The following is a 20384-nucleotide window of genomic DNA, read 5'->3' as shown; positions in this document are numbered from 1 at the left end:
GGGCGGGGGTGCAACGCGAGTGGGCTTGTTTTGAATAGCAATTGGTCTGGTTTTGTCTTGCAGACCTGGCAACCCTGCCCTCCAGTTCGCACTGTAATATGTTCAATTTGTCTCCACGACTTCATCCAAATATTTTTTTTTTCTTTTATTTCTGCAAAGGTTCTGTAAAAAGCGGTCCAAACACTATTTTCGCCATTTCTTTTTGCCCATCGTCCGCCATTTACTCTAAAATCATATTTGACAGTGAGAAATTTTGCGAGATTTCCTGTGTTCACAGTCAGGACTCTGGTTGTTTGTGAGTGAAATCTGTTTGTGTTTGGTGTGCCGTTTTGGTCACTCCACACTATAGGAACAGGTAAGCAGATAAACATCAAATTTTCATTTTTGGGTGAACTATCACTTTAAGGGTGAGAAAATTATAAGAGAATTTTAATTTTTATGTGAACTGTCCCTTTAATGATTTGCCTTGTAATTTATGTCTGTGTTACGTGCACGTTGATCATTTTCTCTTCTGTCTGTGCTCTGTGTACACAGGTACAGCAGTGTGTTTCCCAGTCTGAACATGGCGGTAAAACGCAGGGAACAGGCTCTTCAAGATTATAAGAGACTCCAGTCTAAAGTGGAGAAATATGAAGAAAAAGAGAAGACGGGGCCCATCATGGTCAAACTCCATCAGGTACAACCAGTTCTTCCATTTAATTGAAAGGCAGGACTTCCTTTCCGACAGCGTTGCAATTTCAGCCATTCATTTTTCAATGAGTGACTGATCGCCTACTAATACCAAAAATCCTTTAATGCAAGTTTACTCAGCGGTCATGTTGGTAACGCCCCAGGTAGCTGTTTTCTATGTAGATGAAACAAACAGCTCATGTCTACATGAAAAGGGAAAGATAGAAATCAAATTGGTAAAGTTTTATTTTACTATAGTAAAATTAAACCAAACCCTAACCCTTTGGTATGTAAATGTTAATTAATATTGCTCAGTATTTATTTGTGCAATTACACTGTAACAAGGACACATTAAAATAAAACGTGACCCTCAAATCATATTACAGATTTGTGTGAGATTTTAAGACTTGTCCAGCTTATGCACAATCTATAGTAAATAAACTCCATGTAAAAGATGATTTTCTCTTTTAACTCAAAGATGGGGCATTCACTCCTTCTGCCGCTATAATGAGAGTTGCAAATATTTTACCTTGCAGTTCATTGCCTTCATCACACTATATTCTACATTAATAGGCCACATACAGTTGCTTATTTTCACAAGGTTTATCCTGTCACCTTATATATGGATAAATCTCACATCTTAAGGTTTGTTTGCTCCGAGTGTGAATTTTCAGTACAAATGGACAAGTTTAAAAAAAGAAATTGAAACACTGCTTCTGTCTTAAAATTTGCCTTGTGTACAAGGAGCTATTGAATATAAAACCATATCTGCAACAAACGTGCAGCAAAAAGGTATAGTCATATGGCATGTAATTGCTGACAAATTATAGCTATTTTTAATGCATAATATGCATCGAGTTAACACCATATTTTTGCTGTAGTAGTTCCCTATTGCTTTCATTTTAAAGTTATACAGTGGTGTGAAAAAGTGTTGGCCGTTATCTTTTACTAATATTTAAATTAGTTTGATGATCTGAAACATTAAAGTGTGACAAACATGCAAAAAAATAAGAAATCAGGAAGGGGGCCAACACTTTTTCACACCACTGCATATTCCGTCATCTAAAATTAGGAACGTAACAGTGAGATCAGATGTATTCTGTGTTTAAGCACATATATAACCAGAGAGCATTTCATTTTTTTTATTTTAATTGAGAGACCGGCATTCATTTGTTCATTTGTCGCACATATCTGCATCAATTTTGCTATCAGACCTCATGAAATGTCCACATGAAATTTCTGAGTGAAACGGGATATTGTTTCAAATAAGAACAGGAATGTGTGTTCAAGTGAATCGAGAAAATAAGCTTTGTGACCAACAAAATTGTATGATTCTTACATTTTGTTTTTCATGATAATTTTCACAAATGAACACAAACTATGAATTTTGAAGCAATACAATCACCAGGAGTAAAAAGCTAAACATAGGTTATAAACTAAAAACACCAAAGTCACATGACTTCAACATCATACTGTAAGTCACCAACAGCTATTTCTATCTTTATTTACAAAAAAAAACATTTTCCCTGAACGTTTGAGTTTATAGCGCAATTATAAACACACGGAGGCTGTGAAAGCTACTAGTGTGAGTAGATGAGTTTACCTGTTGAGTGTGATGAACTTTAATGTCCTTGACAACCTCTGTAGTCCCATTTAAAGGAACACTCCACTATTTTTGAAAATAGGCTCATTTTCCAACTCCCCTAGAGTTAAACAGTTGAGTTTTACCATTTTCGAATCCATTCAGCCGATCTCCGGGTCTGGCGGTAGCACTTTTAGCTTAGCTTAGCATAGATCATTGAATCTGATTAGACCGTACCATGGGTGCAGCAGGCGCAATGATATTACGCAGCGCCTGAAAATAGTGCCAGTCACGTTGGAAGTTACCTAGCTGGGACTAAGTTTGTGTAGTTGGTTATGTTGATGGAAGTTAGCCTAAGCTAAAAGTGCTACCGCCAGACCCGGAGATCGGCTGAATGGATTCGAAAACGGCAAAACTCAACTGTTTAACTCTAGGGGGGTTGGAAAATGAGCCTATTTTCAAAAATAGTGGAGTGTTCCTTTAACCACTTACTAACTTTTTCAAGACAAGTAAATGTTTAAAAAAAAAATCACAAGAGTATTTTACTGTTGTCTTTTGTCATAGAAAAAAAGATGTAACCGAAAACTAGCGCTGCGTCCGACTAAAGATTTTTCTAGTTGAGTAATAATTGTTCAAGTGATTAGTCGATTAGTGTGCCTTCATGTCATGCAGTAGCTGGCTTTAGCTTCCCCACTCCACACAAACACTTGGATATGCGCCTAATAGTGAACATTTATCTACATTTGGATTTCCTGCCTGATACACTGTAATTACATCAAGAACCAGCCTTTAACAATCTATTCATCATGGACACGGACCATTTTTTTTTTCAGCTACTACCCGACTAATAAAATTGTAGTCGACTAAGCCTTTTCTAGTCAAATAACATTTAGTTGACTATTAAAGGGGCAGCCCTACCAAAAACCCATTCGAAAAGCCCATTTAATTTGGGATGATGGAATCGGAAGTTCTAAAATGCTCATTTCGGGGTTTTGGCCTCTAAAAATACGTCATCCTTGCAGCACCGTGAGGTCAATTTTGATTTCATGTTGACTTCAACTAGGGCTCAGAAAGACACAAAGCCATCCAAAATACGAAACCCTTCACACAACACCGTTTTCATCTGGTCTTTATACACCTTCCTGTAGTGGATGCTTGTTCTGGAGTGTGCTGGACCTTAAGAGTCATCGGGTTTATTATAATCTGTCCACTCTCATACAGTTCTGGCTGGAATTTTTTTAGCACGCAGCAACAAGTGAAGGAAGCTGCTCTGGATGGGTGCAGAAGTATTCAGAGCACATGTATACATGCGAGCGAACTCACCCACGCAAGAGAAACAAGCCTCTCAACTCAGCTGCACTTTTTCAAGAGGCTGCGCTCAACACACACTGTGGGATAATTGGGTTTCGCACACACACACACACATGCACACTCGCGCACGGTAACACGATCCAGTGAACATGAGCAAACAATAATTGTTTGTTCTTTTTGTTGCACACTTCTGGGTCATTATGCATGTGTATGTTGAAATGTGAAGGACTGTACACGTACAAACAGATACAGATGGGTGCCTGGAAAACTTCTACATACATGTACAGCCCATCGCCCACACACACACACACACACACACACACTGAAGGACTCAGCAGGGCCGTAGAGGATAGGAGAACCGATAGTGTGTTTGCAATCACATTTACACATGGCCTGTGGCATATATAGAAAGCAGGTCATATCCTAGCAGAGGTCAGCACTTCCCCTCCCTTCCGCTGTGCTGATCAGTGATTGCACACCTCCACACCCTTGAAAATATACTGGCCTCAGACAATTGTTTTGTTGTTATTCTAATGACACACCATAACAGCATGCTTTAATAAATGGCAAGTCATTCTGTGGTAGGCAGTAGTCTTGGTTTTATTTATTGCTGCATTATGTGTGTGTTTTGTTTTTAGGCCAGGGAAGAACTGAAGCCCGTCAGAGAAGACTTTGAAGCCAAGAACAAGCAGCTATTGGACGAGATGCCCAAGTTCTACAACAGCCGCATCGACTACTTTCAGCCCAGCTTTGAGGCTCTGATACGAGCTCAGGTGAGCATCAAATATACACAGCTCAGATGCAAAAAAAAAAAACTCAAACTAAAGTTACGTGGGCCATATCATGGATTTTCTGGGAACATAATTTAATATTTTCTATCACACACACACACATATATATATATACACTACCGTGCAAAAATTAGATTTGATTGATTTGATTAAAAATCAGAACGATTTATGTTTTTAAAGGAGTTTCTTATGCTCATCAAGGCTGCATTTATTTGATCAAAAATACAAGAAAAATGTAATATTGTGAAATATTAATATGATGTAAAATAACGTTTTTCTATTATCTCATTTTCACCAAGGGCTACAAACAGTAATATTGTGAAATATTATTAATTTAAATGTAATTTATTTCTGTGATGGTAAAGCTGAATTTTCAGCAGTCATTTTCTTCAGTGTTACATTATCCTTCAGAAATCATTCTAATTTGCTGATTTATTATCAGTGCTGGAAACTGTTTGCTGCTTAATATTTTTTTGGAACCTGTGATACTTTTTTTCAGGATTATTTGATGAAAAAAAACTTTAAAAGAAGAGCATTTATTTAAAATAGAAATCTTTTCTAACAATATACACTACCGTTCAAAAGTTTGGGGTCAGTACATTTTTATTCTTTCTTTTTTTTTTTAAGAAATTAAAACTTTTATTCAGCAAGGATGTGTACAATTGATAAGAAGTGATAGCAAAGATTTATATTGTTAGAAAATATTTATATTTTGAATAAATGCTGTTCTTTTTAACTTTTTATTCATCAAAGAATCCTGAAAAAAGTATCGCAGTCTCCAAAAAAATATTAGGCAGCACAACTGTTGCCAACACTGATAATTCTAATAATAAATATATATATATATATATATATATATATATATATATAAATGACAGTAGTAAAATCAGCCAGAGAAGATGGAAGATGATCATATTAAACTAAATTATGATGCGTTTTCCTATTATAAGTGCACTTACATTTTTTTATGACACAAGTAGAAAATCAAGTATGACGGTAGAAGATCAAGAATGAAGTAGGAGAAATACAATAAAAATGTCTCATTCTACAATATATGATGGTACAATATATAATGCTGATCAAGTGTACTGTGCAAATTATGTACATTGGGACAAAAATATTTTACGTATTTTATATAAATATGTACAAAAATAAGGAAATAATTCAAAATGCAGTGTTGTGGCTGTAATAAAATAAATTTACATTTTCTTAATTCACATTGTATAAAATATGACCTCTTGTCTTCCTAAGGTTTTTTTTTTTTTTTCTTTATACTGGAGTAACGATGCTGAAAATTCAGCTTTGCATCACAGAAATAAATTATATTTTAAAGGATATAAAAATAGAAACCATTATTTTATACTGTAATAACATTTTTCAAGATTACTCATTTTATATATCCTAAATGCATACAATTAAATATTTTCATGCTTTTTTCAGAGTTTGACAAAAGTTCAAAAAGCGTTAAAAAATAACGTTGTCATGGTAAAATGTTTTATATTCATTTAACAAAAGATTTTTAAAAATATGTTGTTTTTAATAGTTTCCAAAAATCAAAATCAATAAAAATCAAGTTGAAGAAACACCCTCACACGCATAGTAGTAAATTTTAAAGCTTACGCTCCCTCCACCCAGATCTAATGTGATTAACCCTGAGTAACACACACAGAAACACTCCTTTATGCTGCGCTCACACACTGTCTCACTCTACACACTTCCCCTCTCTCTAATGTGATTAACCCCCACAATCCTGCCTGCTTATGTCCACAGCTCAGACTGTGTTATTTTAAGGAGAGTGTGTGTGTGTGTGAGAGAGAGCTAAACACTAGAATCTAATGAATGTAGTAAAAGAGGAAAAGCCAAGTCAAAAACAGTTTTGTTTTTTTTGTTTAGTTTTGTTGGAGTCACTCCATTCCTGGCTAATAAATAATGAATTAATCTTCATACAGGTGCACCGGTGTGTGTATAAGTGGAGATAATGCAGTCTAGTCAGACATCACATATGATATCAGTACACATGGACTTAAACTTTAATATAGTTGCATTAAGAAGCATAAACAATAGTAAAGTTTTAAACTAAAGGATCACCTCTGCTGTCATCTGCCTGTTGAGTCAAACGTATCCTGTAAGTACGGTGGATATAACCTATTTTACAGAGTGTTTTACAACACTAACTTAACTGTGAGCTGGTGTTAAAGCTGAATAGTCCAGGCAGGTCTTTTCTTGGTGGGTTAATCACACATTTAAAAGCCATAATCTTAACGGCTCAGGGCAGAGTGGGCAGTCGAGATCTGTCAGGTCTGAGTCTGTCAGGACCTGATCCAGTGCCCTGTGATCCTAAAAAAATGCCATCTTGATAGTTTTGAGAGAGAGCTTCTCCTAGCTGTCTACTTGAACATGAACTATATAGGTCTGGTATAACAGATGAATTACATTTTCATGAAGATTGTGCCCCTCTCACGTCTCAGTACTGTAATGTGAAAATGATTGCTATTATTATTATTAAAATTGTATTATAAGAAAACAACTACATTTATTTAATTACTATTTAAATGATGTATGAACAAAAGCATTTTTGTTGCTATATTACAGTAATCAAAATATGATTTCACATCTAAAATGTTTTTGACTGGGGTTGTGCGATTTACCCAAATAGTACTCTTTGTAAATTTTAAATAACATGTTCATATTTTCTTTGCTCCATTTTGGTTTATACATTTACTTAATTAGAAAATTATTCTTAATGTGAATGTTAAGTGTTAATAGGTTTGATTTTGCGTTATCTGATTAGCCTGAGAAGGATTAACCAAACAAGAAACAGCCATCATGATGACAAACACAATGACGTCATACACACAGAGAGCTGACAAGTCACTTGGTGGGGCATGCATGTTGGAATCTGGCCTGTGTCACATCTCAATTCTATCCCTACAATCTTAAAAATAAAGATTCTTTATTGGCATGGTTCCATCAAGAACCTTTAACATTCATGGAACCCTTCCTCTGCAAAAAATGTTCTTTATAGTGGAAAAAAGGTTCTTTAGGTTATGAAATGTTCTTCACACTTAGAAAAAAAAATGGTTCTTTTAAGAACTGTTCACTGAAGGGTTCTTTGAGGAACCAAAAATGGTTCTTCAATGGCATCACTGTGAGGGAACCTTTATTTTTAAGTCTATATCATAATATTTTCACCTTTCAGTAGTCCTAAAAAAGTGGCTTATGACCCAGTCAGTTATTTTTGAGATGGTGACCATCTGACTGTACATCACTTATATGTATTTTAGCAAGACTAGAGCACTGTATTAACCAATCAGCATCCAGAACTGGAACTGTCTATTTGATAACAAGGTGTACATGTCTGTAACTGGAGTCATCTAGAAGCTGATTTTGTCTTCTGGTCTACTAGTATGGACTAGTAAACAGCAATTGAATTCAGCTTATAAATGTCATGGATGGAACAACATCAAACTTCCTTTAGCTAAAACCATTGCGAACTTTATGGAGACAACAGTCTTTTGTGATTGTTTTTGTGTAGCAACACTTTGTGATGTTACGCTTTTGTCATTTGCTCTATTGAAAACCAGATGTGGGTGCTCTGTGGAAAAAATAAAGGTTATAAATAAATGAACACATGAATGTATTAAGCTGATCATAGATCAGGCCTGAAATGCAGTCTTTCCTCGAGCTTTCAACTAACAGATGGGCAGCAGAGAGAGAGCGAGAGAGAAGCCTAGCAGATGACCAAGTCTCATTGATCAAGCGCTTTCTGTAACCCAGAGTGCCATACCTCCAACACCCACATACTCCAAGACACAGTAACCAACAGCTCTCTGTGATGAGGTAGAGGAGGGTGTCTCTCTGTCAGATAGAGGGTGTAGGTGGACTCCTGAGACCGCAGGCCTTATTACTATAGGTGCAGTGTGGAGACGCTACCTCCCTCTGTATCTGATGGGCGTCAGATCAGACAGTTTGTGTTTAGGTTTCCAGTAGTCCTGGAGTAGACACAGTTTGACTCACCGAACATTCAGTCATGCTGAGAGTCCCTCATCCTGCTGAGTCATTCGCACACAAACACACAGCCTTATATATCAGGGGATGAGGACAAATAGAAATTTGGCCTAAAGAGAGATACATGCACGTACATCCTGAATGGCCACGGAATGAGACAAATTTACACCCGCAGACTGGTTTCCCAGAAGTCACTGCATTGAGTTCTTTGAGTCTTGACTTCTCGTACGAGTGGGAACTCTTTGGATTCATACGAAATATATTCACAAACCTCATCTTCAGTACAGGGTGAAAATCAATGGCGGTTCTAGTACTGAGCTTTGCAGTACTCCATACAAAACTTGTGATCAATATGATACCTCTTCATTAACTGCTACAAATTGATAATGGTCAGATAAGTACGAATTGAACCATGCCAATGCAATCCCATTAATTCCAACATAATTTGTGAGCCTATCCAAGAGAATGGTGTGGTCGATAGTATCAAAAACACAGCACTAAGGTCCAGCAACACTAGAGCAAGTCATTTGTTACTCTAATGAGTGCAGTTTCAGTGCTATGAAATGGTCTAAACCTGTTCAACAATACATGCGTTGTGTCTACTCTGGATGCATTCAGCAAACACTGACTCCCCATGGTGATGTACTCAAAGTGAATGACGCAGATAATTACATTGTCACCCTATTGGGCGTTTACATAGGACACATTCTGTCTTTCAGAAACTGCTGGACCAGGAGTAGCCATTTCTGCTCCTGGAGGGATACCATCCTGGAGAGTTTACTTCCACACCTAATCAAACACTCTTAAACCAGCTAATCAAGGTGTTCAAGAGTACTTGAAAATTACAGGCAAGTGTGATGGAGCTGGGTTGGAACTGAAGCCTGCAGGAAGGTAGTTCTCCAGGAGCAGGGTTGGAAACCCCTGAGATAGAGTGTGTTGGAATGAAGAGAATGCAGGGGTCTCAAGAAATGCTCTGTGTTCTAAAGATGGTGCATCAAATTCAACAATTATTGTGGTGGTATGCTAAAGAACAGCTTGAGACCCAATCCAGCAGGTCCATTGATTGTTGGGATACTAACATCACATGGGTAATTTTACAATATCAACAACTTTAAATGGAGCACTGTGACTTCACAGCAATAATGTCCCAACTTCCTTGAGTTTTCCCACATAATCCAAAGACTTGCAGGTCAGGTTAATTGGAAACACTAAATTGTCAGTTGGTGTGAATATGAATGCGTGTATGTCTGAGTTTAAGTCCTGGCAATACTTCATTTTCCATGTTCCTTTACATCTCCAACAGAGTATTCTCTTTTGACCGTGAGCGCTGATGGACTTGTTTAGTGTATTGACACTACCTATTAGACCTTTTGTTTTTGAGCACCCAAATTACTCGCACGTGTTGTTGTCCTGGACAACAACAGCGGACTGTGGTGATGACAAAAATTCTATCACGCTTAATGTCCTCAAGCTGCAGTGGAATGCGAATAAGGAACGTGTACTTTAGCTTTAGCCATGCAATGGACTGGTCATCCATCCAGTTTTTCCCGGCCTTGGCCAACAGGCTTCCGCATCCTTGGAACCCTACAGAGGACAAGTGGTGTAAAGAATGGATGAATGGACAGTTTTACAAATTCAGTAATTGTTCTAAATGGATTTCCATTCCAATGCTGAAACATGTTTACCAAATTTTGCTTTCACTTTATTGACACTTAATAGGTAGCCTTGTGTTTACAGCTTCTTGGTCCGTGGTTGAGTATTCTGAGGCGACGTAATGCTTAATGTGTAGACAGACTCAGTTTTGGATGTCTGTGGCTTACATTGTAGACTGTGTGTTACACAGTGTGTTACAATTTGTGTGTGTATATGTTTAATTAGTTAATTAGGCATGTGTTTGGAATATATTAGTGCGTGTGTGACAGAAGCATAAATACTAATTCCCTTTGAAGCTTTTTCTGGTCAAGAATCACCCGCTTAAACAGGAAGGGTCTGTCTGTATGATTTGTTCAACAAAGACCACAGTTTGATTTTGTTTTTTCTGTGTGTGATTTTTAAAGGGCAATACATCTAAAATCGACGAAACCACAATAATAGATTGGTGTGGTATCTCATTCAAATCATGGCACAGCTGTCTCCACAAATAGTTAAACAGACAGCAGCAAAGGAATGACTGGAAATGTGTGTTGACTTTGCGGTCAGAATATACTTCCATCTGAAAGTAATAAGTACCGATTGTTTAATGGACTTAACTCTGAATCAGGATTCTGCAGTTCTTGAGGATGCCACGTTTTCTTGCTACTAACTGCCTTAAACTACTGAAACGTATGATGGCACGAACCACACAAACTTAAATCCTTGAATTGTAGTTTCTACAGACCTTAACTCCCAAAAGCTGCCTAAGACCAACCAATCAAATTAGAGCTTGCCGTTTTAATAAAGCTCCGGTCTGTGCAACATGTATCATACAGCTCACTGAACCATCTGTGGGCGTGCCCCCTGAAGCTGAGACATAAATACGGTGCCGTACCTGCGTTTTAGCTTGTGTGTGTGGCGGCATCATTCATTGGTTGTTTTGATTGATCCCTGACAGGTCCAAGGCGGATTTTCCTCTGAACTAGTTTTCCTTCCAGCCCCACGTGCTGCACGGCAAACAGATCCCCTCTCCGCTCTTCATGTGGTGAGACCACCATAAACAGGACAGACCAGTATCCGCTTCCATTCAGCACTGGGCAGGAACTGGCCTCTCATAGATCACAGAGTGCCACTGACGGCCAGCGTGGAGTCTTTGATTAGAGTCTGAAGTCATTTCGAGCAATCCCAGAGGCAGTTTACACAATCTATTCAAAAGAGATGTGCTTCATCACAGTGTTTGGTGCCGCATTTATACAAAAACCCTAAAAAGTGTCTTTGCAATCCGTGGGTGTCTGAACTCAATGGCTCCTATATGAACAATGGAGTTGAGTTGCATTCATCAATCGAAATTCTGCTGCGTATCTCTAGCTAACAAGACCAAAGAGGAAATGGCTTTTAACATTGATCGCCCCATGTTATAGACAGACTTTAGCCACTCAGACTTTGCTTTTACAGCCTCTTCTTTTCAGAAACATTTATAGTGGTATTGCTAAATGAAGTGTCACTGTTATTATTGCTCATATTTAGGGTCAGTGATTTGAACATACCCTTACAGTTATAGTTAACCCTCACCCTCATGTTATTCCAAACTCGTATGACTTACCTCCTTTTATGACATACCTTTATAATTGGATTTTATTTTGTGTTTTTGTTTTGTCTGTATAATGGAAGGCAGTAGGGTTTAATATTATGTTTTGCACTCCCTTGCCTTTTATTGTATGAACTTAAAGTCAAAATTTTCTTTAAAGATACAGGTTTGGACGAACATGAGGGTGAGTAAATGTCAGGAATTAAATTTTTTGTGAATTGTCCCTTTAACAAAATATTAAAATTAGGTGACTTGGAGGTGGACCAGTAAGAAACCCCCTAGCAACCATTCAGAACCACATGCTAAAAAATACTTACTAAAAACAACATACTGTAGCAACACCCTAGCAACATGGTGGCGAGTTTTGCACTGACAAACTCCACTCGTATTGTCTTGAGAATGTTTAAAGAATTTTAAGGCTATAGTAGATGTGGATTTGTTTGTGAGCACACACATACAGTAAGCAGCTTGAATAAATGTGCTGTGTGTAGGTTTGCGAGCCGAGCAGCTGTATTTCCCAGCGCTTTCGATGGCGGCCCACTCCTCCTGGAGTCTTGTAATGTGATTAAAGGCTATTAATCATCAAAGCGGCTCTCGCGGGACCCCTGACTCACGGGCCGGGGGAAGAGCAGGGGCGGGACGTGTCAAGAAAGCTTTCAGCCGACACTCACACAACGATCGCAGAAGATCAGGGTCACCTGCTACCCACAGACCCACGAGTGTTATCTCTGTGCCGTAGCATAGGATGAGTTTGGTTTTCCTTTTTGAGCGGGAGTGAAGAAACTCCCTTGTTTGTGAAAGTCAAGTTCTTTATTTAGCATAAAGTGATTTCATATACAAATTAAACCCAACAATGGCCTCAGATATGCAGTCATTTTCTATTTTAGGTTGGTCAGGGCTGTGTCCTGTCAGAATCATCACATGTGACCCTGGAGCACAAAACCCGTCTTAAGTCGCTGGGGTATATTTGTAGCAATAGCCAAAAGTACATTGTATGGGTCAAAATGATAGATTTTTCTTTTATGCCAAAAATCATTAGGATATTAAGTAAAGATCATGTTCCATGAAGATATTTTGTACATTTCCTACTGTAAATATATCAAAACTAAACTTTTGATTAGTAATATGCATTGCTAAGAACTTAATTTGGACAACTTTAACGATTTTCTCAATATTTAGATTTTTTTTGCACCCTCAGATTGCAGATTTTCAATAGTTGTATCTCGGCCAAATATTGTCTGATCCTAACAAACCACACATCAATGGAAAGCTTTCAGATGATGTATACATCTCAATTTCGAAAAAATTGACCCTTATGACTGGTTTTGTGGGCCAGGGTCACATATGTACATGATGAAGACCACCACAGTGGCGTAATTGTCAATGGGAAACTTGGGGGGTTTTGTTGAGTTTCCAACTCAAAGGGTGTGTGAATACAAGGGCGTGGCTTTGACTTTTAGGGGCGTGTCCATTATGAATCATGTCAGATGCTAGGTGGTATTGATCATATGCAGCTGTATTTTTACTATATTGTACTGCAAAACTACTTTTCCCATCATTTCCTGTGACTGCATGAAGATAAGATACATAAAAATGACCAATTACACCACTAATGCGCATTAATTCACTAAGTGGCTTTGTGTTGTGGTGTAAAGTGACAAAGAAACAGGGAGCAAGTCTTACTTGATTGCAATTTAACGTTTTCTGAACACTCTAATTGGAAAGGTGTAAAACTCCAGCTTGAAATGTCATTTTTTTTGTGTCTTTTTAATTTTAATGCTGGAAATGTGTGTTTACTTGACCTTTCTTTCCCTTTGTTTTCTGTCAGGTGGCCTATTTTACCGAGATGCACAATATCTTCACTGAACTGACGGATCAGATTGACCAGGGCGCTCTGACAGATGAACAGCGAAAGCAAGAGAACGAGGCCAAACTGAACGAGTTGCGCGCGCTGTCCATCGTGGCCGACGACTGAGACACAAAACGTCTTACTCTGTTTTAATGAAGTCACGTCAACATTTATTTATTCGTTTTTTTGTTGATAATGTAGAAGTCTTGTTTTGTATATCTTTGACAGATGAAGCCATCAGAAAACACTAATGATACTGTAAAACGTTTTAAACGTGTTCAGATTCTCATATAAGCATGTAATTTTGTTTCGTTTCGTTTGTACCTTTTTCCAGTTACTTTTTGCTAATCAAACCTTCCCATGTTTAATTGTTCTGTTCTTGTCAGTTCTTTTTGTCATTACAGTCACTACAACTGACCAACGATTGAATTTCTAACAGATCATTTACATGTTAATCTTAAAGCTTTCCCATTCACCAGAGGCCAAATTAATTTTCAAGTTATAATATGCTAAAACTTAGTTTTCTATACACAATGAACATTTCATTTGTTGTCGGTAGTTCAAACACTACAATAGTATGTTCTTCAGCTTTTTAAAAGTATCTTCAGAAAATAATGTAACGCGAATAGTGCAGAGAATTGTTGATGATTGATATCTTGGAAATATGTTACAGTGCAATCTGTTAACAGAAATCATGTTAGCCTTAGTTTCTAGAGACCAGCGCTGATGTGGATTCTGTGATGTACTACATGCATTTAAATGATACTCTGCCTCCCTCTACTGACACACGTGAAGCATTTATTCTTTTTTATCTGACCTGTGTTTGTGTTCACTGTATTTGTAATGAAGGAAAGACCAGTTTATTTACCAGTAGTCTTACAGCCATATTACACAAGGGACGATTTTTTAAGCCACACATTTTCATCTCAATGTCAGCGTTGTGAAGAGCATCAGTTGCTGACAATCACTAGTGTTTAGAAACTGGAAGAGCCTTGATTGTACAGATTATTGGTTGAGTTTGACAATATTTCAATTGGATTATTAATGTGCCTTGTTTGATGTTAACCTGAATTCAGTGCAAGTCTACCAAGAAACAATGTAAGCATTACACAGTGTTTTTACATTCCTGCTTTGCTTCCGACTTCTGAAATAATCTAAAACATTTTCTCGAAGACTCTGGACCACAGCCTTATGATTTCCAAAAATGTGTGCATTATGCGTCTCTCAATTTCTCAAATAGTTTTCCTTTGAACAAACTGTTTGCTGTTGTTTGTCAAACATTCTTACAGTAAATTGGTTGTGGACGTTCACCGATTGTCTCCTGATTTTATGATGTCCAGTGCACTCATTGCAGTCTGGGCAGGATTGTGATTCACTTGGGAATGAACCCGTTAAGTATTTTTGTAAGCAACAGCTCAGTGCACTAAAGCACAACGTTTCCTGAGTGACATCCACATGAACTGATCAGATCTGCAGTTCAAACAACAGCTGTGATTTTATAGATTGTGTCCGTTAGAGCTGTGATTGGTATGCAAAGGAAAATCTGTAATGAGGCATTGTCTTTATTCTTCTGTCAATAAAATGAAGTAAAATACAGTACATCTCTATCAGCTGCAATTAGTCAAACATTTACAGTTGAAAACGCTCATTTACAGACTGTTGCACAGTCATTTCACAACAAATGAAATGAAGCATTGAAATTCATACAGATTGTTCTTTAGAGGTGCAGCTTCAACCTCATAATTACAAACTCTAAAACATCTACTGATTGAAAAGCTATTCATTACGTTAAGTTCATCGGTTCCCAAATCGAATGTTCCTGAACTGTGTATTAGGATGGAGTGTGTCTGTGTCAGGCCTACATGACCTCAGTTCAAACTCTGAAAGCGGACCTAGATCACTACATGAGAAGACGTCAGTCTTCAAGATGATTTATCATAAATTACGGAGAACAGTTTCTTGTCAGTATAACATCTGGCTTATTTAGCAAGTCTTGTTAAGTTAGTTGAAATGTTTTCGAGAAAGCCACTGGATAATGTGATGTGGAGAGCGTGTGAGGTCTATATGGATGATTTACTGTACATCTGTGCGATCTGCTCGCTGAAGACTCGCCGGAGATCCACACGCTTGCTCTTCAGGGTCGGCGTGAGGAGGCTGTTTGACACGCTAAACATATCAGGATGCAAATATAAGTCCTTCACCTGAGAAAGCGAGAGAAAGCAGCTGAAACTGAAGCTCTGCTCTGATATACAGTGCATAATCATGAACACGCATCAACAAAATCCAGCTTTATATATTTGTGTGTAAAACGGTGGTTCTTAACATTTGACTCCAATGCCTTCAATTGTTTGCTCCATGACTTTCCTTAATAGTTGTTCATCTCTCATTCGTATCAAGGTTCTATTATTTACTGGATAAGGATTAAGTGATAATTCACCCAAAAACGCTCAAAAATACTTGCAACAACTCATGCAAAGCTCAAATGGGTTTTCAAATGAACCTCATTTGTTCTGGTGTCAAACAAGTACGGTTGAGCTTCCATTTCACATATTTGATGTGATCTATGTATGTGCGTTCATCAAAGTTTATATGTAGAAAAAGTGTCTAAAATAGATCGTATAAAACAATCATGTCTCTTCAGAAAACTTGACCATTTGATTCTTATGGATTTCTTTCATAATCTCTTCATGAACTTTTTGAAGTGTCCAAGTTTTGGAGGCATGAACTTACAATGCAGGGACAGAAATCGCTCAGGTTTCATTGAAAATGTCTTCATTTGTGTTTTAAAGGCGAACAAAAGTCTTACAGGTTTGGAATGTTATGACACATGAGGGTGAGTAAATTATGATTTTTTTTTTTTTTTTTGTGAACTAGCCCTTTAAAATTATTATTTTTTTTTTTATAATTTTTACTTAATTTCTACCTAATAAAATAATATAGAGCTTGGAGTTATTATAAAAATTATTAAAACTGTATTTTTTAACATTCATAACTTCATATATTCAGATTTTCCAAGACTGGAAAAGGAAAACTTCAAAGGAAACAAACAGTTCTTGAGGGGGTGAATTAAAATAAGAAATATATAGATTTTTAGTTACTTTAGCTTATTTTAATCCATGTTTTGTCTTATTTTGAATCATTTAAAGTCATTTTTAGGCCCCCTTGGAAGTTTGCCTAAGAACCACTGGTGTAAAATAATAATATTAATAATAATAAAGGTTTTTTTTTTTTCTTTCACAAAAATGATCAAGCAATAATTGGCAGACCACTGCTGAAGACCCCGGGTTAACATGTAACCAGCTCCACCCACAGGAATTACATTGGCAAGGCATAACAAAAAAATCATCTGCTTTGAAAATTAGCCTAACCTCGACTTCACAACAGCAGTAATGCATATTTTAATATTTTATGCAAGTGCTTTAACAAAAATGCAAGCTGCTCAACCCTGCTGAGCTCTCTGACCTGCTTGACCTCCTTTGTAAATGTATTTCCATACTATACATCTTTAAAAACAATGCATGATGAATCATTTATCATATGTGATGATTGACACACACTATCAGTTGAGCTGTAAATGACCCAGAATGCTCCTCTACCTGCTCAAATGACTTCAGTCCTGCCTCCTTCGCCACTGCCATCATGTCCTCCAACACAGCTTTCTTCACATCCTGCCAGAAATGTCATTTTAATGTGTGCATGAGCATGCCATCCAGTTTGAATAGTTTAGGAAAGGTTCACCCATAAATGAAAATCTGCTTGAAAATGTACTCATCCTCATCAGAACAAGACATTAACTGATGGACTGGAGTGGATTACTGTGATGTTTTTATCAGCTGTTTGGACTCTCATTCTGACGGCACCCATTCACTGCAGAGGATCCATTGCTGAGCAAGTGATATAATGCTACATTTCTACAAATCTTTTCTGATTAAGTAACAAACTCAACATCTTGGATGGCCTGAGGGTGAGTAGTACATTTTCAGCAAATTTTAAATTTTTGGGTGAACTATTCCTTTAAAACTATTGATATCTCACACTAAGTTGAGAAATTACAGTGTGTGCATAAGTGCTAATGTAGTTTGGTGACAAACTGGTGTCCAAAAGGGAGCTACATTTGTGTGTGTATTGTGTAAGGCATTAAAGCTCACAGGATTTTGACAAAGCTCTTCATATGATCCAACGACCCCTCTTTCTTTGGCCCAGTCGACAAACACCTCTGGGTCTGGAACTACAACTCCTATCAGATAAGACTAAACACAGAGAAACACAAGGACTGCAGTCAGTTTGACGGCACTGAAAACAGAAGGATACCGTTTAAGCTTGATGCCCAAAACGGCTGTACTTAAAAGTGTGTACACTTACTTGTAGACTATCTCCGTGCACAAAGACCTGCAGAACAGGAACACAGCGAGTGTAGACGTTCTCGATCTTCTCGGGAGCGATGTACTCGCCCTGGGACAGCTTAAAGATGTGCTTCTTCCTGTCTACAATGCGTAAAGTCCCGTTCTGAAAGACCAGAGAGACGGCCAATGTTCACACGGGGTCTCAATTCAGAGAGTCTTAAAGAGACAGATGGATCAAAAATGAAAAATCTGTCATCATTTACTCACCCTCAAGTTGTTCCAAACCTGTATGAGTTTCTTTCTTCTGCTGAAGACAAAAGATGATATTTTAAAGAATGCGTGTAACCAAACAGTTGCTGGTTCCCATTGACTTCCATAGTATTTTTTTTCCCACACAATGGAAGTCAATGGCTTTTGGTTTGGTTACACACATTCTTCCGAATATCTTCTTTTGTGCTCAGCATAAGAAACAAACTCATACAGGTTTGGAACAACTTGAGGGAACCGAATTTTCATTTTTGGGTGAATTAACCCTTTAAAGGTGAAATATATGCCGCATACAAATAGCATGTAATGAGTGATTTGAAGCAGCTGAAGGGTCTCACCGGCAGCCACTGTCCCACGTCTCCAGTGTGAAGCCAGCCGTCAGCGTCCAGAGCCTCTCCGGTCCTCTCCTCATCCTTCAGATACCCTCGGAAGACGCTGTGACCCCGGATGCAGATCTGACACGTATAAGACACCAAAGTGTTAAATGACATAGGGAAGTTTATTCATTTTAGCTCATCGATTTGTCAAAAGTTCTCCCAGAAACCCTCATATAGTAAGGCCCATGTTATGGGTCACTTTGCACAACTGTTGGTAGATGATGCCCAAAATTCCCCCTAATTGCAGAAAATGTATCCATGTTTGGTTGGTGGGTTCATTTCCCACCGTGATCCAGATACTGACCTCTCCTTCTCCATTCTTGGCATAGTAGTTCATGTCTGGGATGTCGGTTAACTTCACCATAGCGCAGGGTAAAGGAGCTCCGACATGACCTGAAAAAACACATCCGACCGGGACAAACATACCTAACATGATTCCTCAGAACAGTAGCTGAATCACAGGTGAACACTAGCATACTGTAGTATATACTGGATTGTCAGTTGTTATTTTTTTTTTTATCTTTTATTTAGCAAGGACACAATAAATTGATCAAAAGTGACAGTAAAGACATTGTTACAAAAAGATGAATATTTCAAATAAATGCTGTTCTTTTGAAGATTCTATTCATGAATCCTGAAAAATAACGTATCATGTTTTCCACAAAAATATTAAGCAGCACAACTGTTTTCAACATTGATAATAAGAAAATCAGCATATCAGAATGATTTCTGAAGCATCATGTGACACTGAAGACTGGAGTAATGATGCTGAAAAAAGAAAATATATTTAAAACGCATTCAAAAAGAAAATGATTTAAAAGTGTAATAACATTTCACATTATTACTGTTTTTACTGTATTTCTGATCAAATGAATGCAGCCTTGGTGAGCAGAAGAGACATAAAACATTAATAAATCTGATCAACCTCAAATTTTGAATGGTGATGTATGTGAAAAAGCACATTATGCAACAATAGTCACATGACCTCATTATTCTGCTGCATCTTTGATTAAGCAAGTGCAGAAATAAATATGGCAATTTAGCATTTTGAATTCAACGAAAGCTTTAAAGTTAATCCCTGCATTCGAATCTGCCTTCTTCCCTACAATATAATAGGTGAAAAGCTGTATATGAAATGAATAGTATGTCTGAATTCAAAGCATTCATAACAACAAAAAGTAGGCAAAAAGTATCAGAATCGCCAACTTTTTCTGAGCACTTTGACATAAGGCTGTGGGGAGAGGAGTCATGACTCATGAATTTCACAAACATGAGACAAATGACGCTGGCAGGTCACATGATAAAGAAAAACATGGCAGATGTATAATGTCTGGATTGCATTCATACTACATGCATGCATACTACATAGAACTTACTTTAACGCTGGCAAAGTAAGTTCTTTATGAAATGAGTTGCATCCGAAATACTGTCTGAGTGATAAAATCATGGATTATTTGGCTTTCTGTTGTTCACACTGGAAACAATCATGTCAAACACTGCACATTTTGGCTGATGTAGCGGGTCATCTGGGTATCCATGCATAATACTTTTTCAAAACTAGTAGGTAGTATGTCATTCATAACTAAAGCAGGCCTATAAAGACACATGAACACAAACCTGCACTCCAGTCACCAGGCATAGAAATCATGTCAAACACTGCACATTTTGGCTGATGTAGCGGGTCATCTGGGTATCCATGCATAATACTTTTTCAAAACTAGTAGGTAGTATGTCATTCATAACTAAAGCAGGCCTATAAGACACATGAACACAAACCTGCACTCCAGTCACCAGGCATAGAAAAGGTACATCCAGCGGTGCACTCCGTCTGCCCATAACCCTCAAAAATCTGAAACCATATTAAACAAAGCCTATCAATATCACGACCAATACTGGTGAATATCACCAATATGTACATGCATATATACATACATGTATATATATATATATATATATATATATATATA

At 37.5% G+C, this 20384-nt stretch overlaps 2 protein-coding genes across 4 annotated transcripts in view; one reads left to right on the top strand and one right to left on the bottom strand.

Annotated features, from left to right (window-relative positions):
* The window catches only part of LOC107678406 (bridging integrator 3-like), a 66709-nt gene extending 51683 nt beyond the window's left edge, over positions 1–15026 (top strand). The window contains exons 7-9 of one of the 2 annotated variants that reach the window (XM_016473642.1): positions 535–676; positions 4201–4335; positions 13410–15026. In XM_016473642.1, coding sequence (XP_016329128.1) covers positions 535–676; positions 4201–4335; positions 13410–13556 — 424 coding nt within the window. In that variant the 3' untranslated portion in view covers positions 13557–15026. Of the gene's footprint in view, positions 1–534; positions 677–4200; positions 4336–10951; positions 11238–13409 lie in introns of those variants that run through there. The other variant, XM_016473643.1, reaches the window with a different exon arrangement.
* LOC107678403 (long-chain-fatty-acid--CoA ligase 6-like) overlaps positions 14977–20384 on the bottom strand; it is a 34808-nt gene continuing 29400 nt past the window's right edge. The window contains exons 16-22 of one of the 2 annotated variants that reach the window (XM_016473639.1): positions 20194–20266; positions 18722–18810; positions 18379–18495; positions 17793–17936; positions 17579–17680; positions 17027–17098; positions 14977–15631 (exon numbers count right to left, since the gene is read on the bottom strand). In XM_016473639.1, coding sequence (XP_016329125.1) covers positions 15491–15631; positions 17027–17098; positions 17579–17680; positions 17793–17936; positions 18379–18495; positions 18722–18810; positions 20194–20266 — 738 coding nt within the window. In that variant the 3' untranslated portion in view covers positions 14977–15490. Of the gene's footprint in view, positions 15632–17026; positions 17099–17578; positions 17681–17792; positions 17990–18378; positions 18496–18721; positions 18811–20193; positions 20267–20384 lie in introns of those variants that run through there. The other variant, XM_016473640.1, reaches the window with a different exon arrangement.

The sequence above is a fragment of the Sinocyclocheilus anshuiensis genome, unplaced genomic scaffold (assembly GCF_001515605.1).
Source record: "Sinocyclocheilus anshuiensis isolate Anshui unplaced genomic scaffold, SAMN03320099.WGS_v1.1 scaffold112, whole genome shotgun sequence".
Classification (NCBI taxonomy): Eukaryota; Metazoa; Chordata; class Actinopteri; order Cypriniformes; family Cyprinidae; genus Sinocyclocheilus; species Sinocyclocheilus anshuiensis.
The sequence above is the reverse complement of the archived record's forward strand: the minus strand, read 5'-3'. Positions and strand labels throughout refer to the sequence as shown.